This window comes from Mandrillus leucophaeus, unplaced genomic scaffold, assembly GCF_000951045.1.
Source record: "Mandrillus leucophaeus isolate KB7577 unplaced genomic scaffold, Mleu.le_1.0 Scaffold158, whole genome shotgun sequence".
Taxonomy (NCBI): domain Eukaryota; kingdom Metazoa; phylum Chordata; class Mammalia; order Primates; family Cercopithecidae; genus Mandrillus; species Mandrillus leucophaeus.
The window spans coordinates 1,071,005-1,072,848 of NW_012101565.1; the positions used below are offsets into that span (position 1 = coordinate 1,071,005).

Consider the following 1,844-nt stretch of genomic DNA (forward strand, 5'->3'; position numbering starts at 1 on the left):
TGACGCGCCCCGGCCTATGGCGCACTCCCGGTGGGGCTTATCGTGCGGTTTGGGAGCGGCGCGGGACGCGCTGGAGGACGGGAAGGGTCTAACAGTCTCCGTGCGCTGAGAGGGGCTGAAACAGCTGAACCCGGGATGGGGTGGCAGATGTCACTCAACTCTTCTCGGACCCCCAACCCCACTCCAGGCCCAACGGCCTCTTTGGAGCGCAGCCCCGTTCTGGTCACCGGAGGTGCCCCCAGTCGCCCGTGTCTCCGCCCCTTGATCAGGCAATGAGGTGCAGCTCAGGACTTGCCAGGAGGCGGAAAGGGTGGAGGACAGACCAGCCAGACTCCACCCGCACCGACCCAGAAGACAACCGCTGGCCAGCAGCCAGCTTCTGCCCTGGGCCTGGGAAGGGAGGCCAGAGGCTGCCTTAGTTGGAGCTTGAGCAGCCAGGCTAGGACGAGGGAGCCCAGATGGACGCAAATGTCGTTTGGAAAGAGCTTGGCACCCAGGAAAGGGAGGCGTGGGGCAGGGGGGCACAGGCCCACTGTTGACTGGCACCAAAAGACCTTCTGTGGCTATGAAGGCCCAGTGTCCCTCAGTGGTGGCTTTTATGGGATCCTGTACTCCACGCCCCACAGGAAACTTTCTAAACCTTTGAGGGCAAAGTCAGGGGCCACTATCCAGGGGGAATCCATTCCCCTGTGGCTTGGGGCCCTGAGGACACCGTCTGACCAGAAATAATCAAGTAATTACACCCCATCCTTTTTCACCCCAATGCAGACATGTGTGGTCCAGGGGAGGGAGCGTGGCCATGCATGCTGACCACATGGGGCTGCCAGGATGTTGAGGCACAGCTCCACAGAGCCCAGGAAGCCACACTCCGGCCACCCCAGAACATCAGGGGAGGGGCACAGTCCCTGGAGCAAGGGGGCAGGGCTTCCAGGAATGAATGAGGTGAGGGGAGGGCTGTGACAGCACATGACAAAGGGCATGGCAGCAGGGCCGGGAGCCACTGGGACCTCTTTCCTGGACAGTTCCAGGCTTGCACGCTTGCTCCCATGGGGACAGTGCCAACAGGAGGCAGAGTGGTAGGGTGCTGGGCTCTCCAGATAGTGAGCTAACAGTTTCTGTTTCTGGCTTTTTAAACCGCTATGAATTCGACTTGCTTTTGCAATGGAAAGGAGAAGACGGAGGGCCAGAGCTTTGGGAGGGAGTGGCCAGGAGATGGAGGGACAGGCAGAGGTCTGCTGGGGGCAAGGTCACATGGCCACAGAAGGTGCAGCAGCTGAGATGACTGTGTGGGAGCAGCAGGGCGGAGACGGGGCTGAGACAGGGAGGGAGACAGGCCGGGTACGAGCAGGAAATGACCAGGACAGGAACCAGAGGGCCGGTCTCAGTCTTTAATCGTGGCAGGGCCTCAGGCACGCGCGCGCACACACTCAGGCTTCAGATCTTGTTGAAAGCTGCGATATCGACACTCTGCACCTGAGGAGAAGTGGAGGGTGATGGTCAGGGCTGTTCCCCTACAGCCCACTCGGAGCCAGGAGCCTCCTCTGAGGGGGGTTCACTCTGGGACTCGCTCCTCACTGCCCCAGTGCAGGGCATGGGCCAGGGCCCCCAGTCTCCTCTCCCCGGCCAGCCCACTCACGTGCTCCTCAAACTTGGTGATCTCCTCCTCCAGCAAGTCTGTCCCCACCTTGTCGTCCTCCACCACACACTGAATCTGTAGCTTCCGGATACCGTAGCCCACGGGCACCAGCTTGGAGGCCCCCCAGACCAGCCCGTCCAGCTGGATAGATCGCACACAGGCCTCCAGCTGGGCCATGTCCGTCTCATCGTCCCACTGTGGGGAAAGG

General features: G+C 61.4%; 1 protein-coding gene across 1 annotated transcript in view; it reads right to left on the reverse strand.

Annotated features, from left to right (window-relative positions):
- Positions 1 to 1,374: 1,374 nt before the first annotated feature.
- Positions 1,375 to 1,844, reverse strand: part of EEF1D (eukaryotic translation elongation factor 1 delta (guanine nucleotide exchange protein)) — a 20,353-nt gene continuing 19,883 nt past the window's right edge. The window contains 2 exon segments of the mRNA XM_011975649.1: positions 1,375 to 1,473; positions 1,637 to 1,831. Of these exon segments, the coding sequence (XP_011831039.1) occupies positions 1,435 to 1,473; positions 1,637 to 1,831 (234 nt within the window). The 3' untranslated portion in view covers positions 1,375 to 1,434.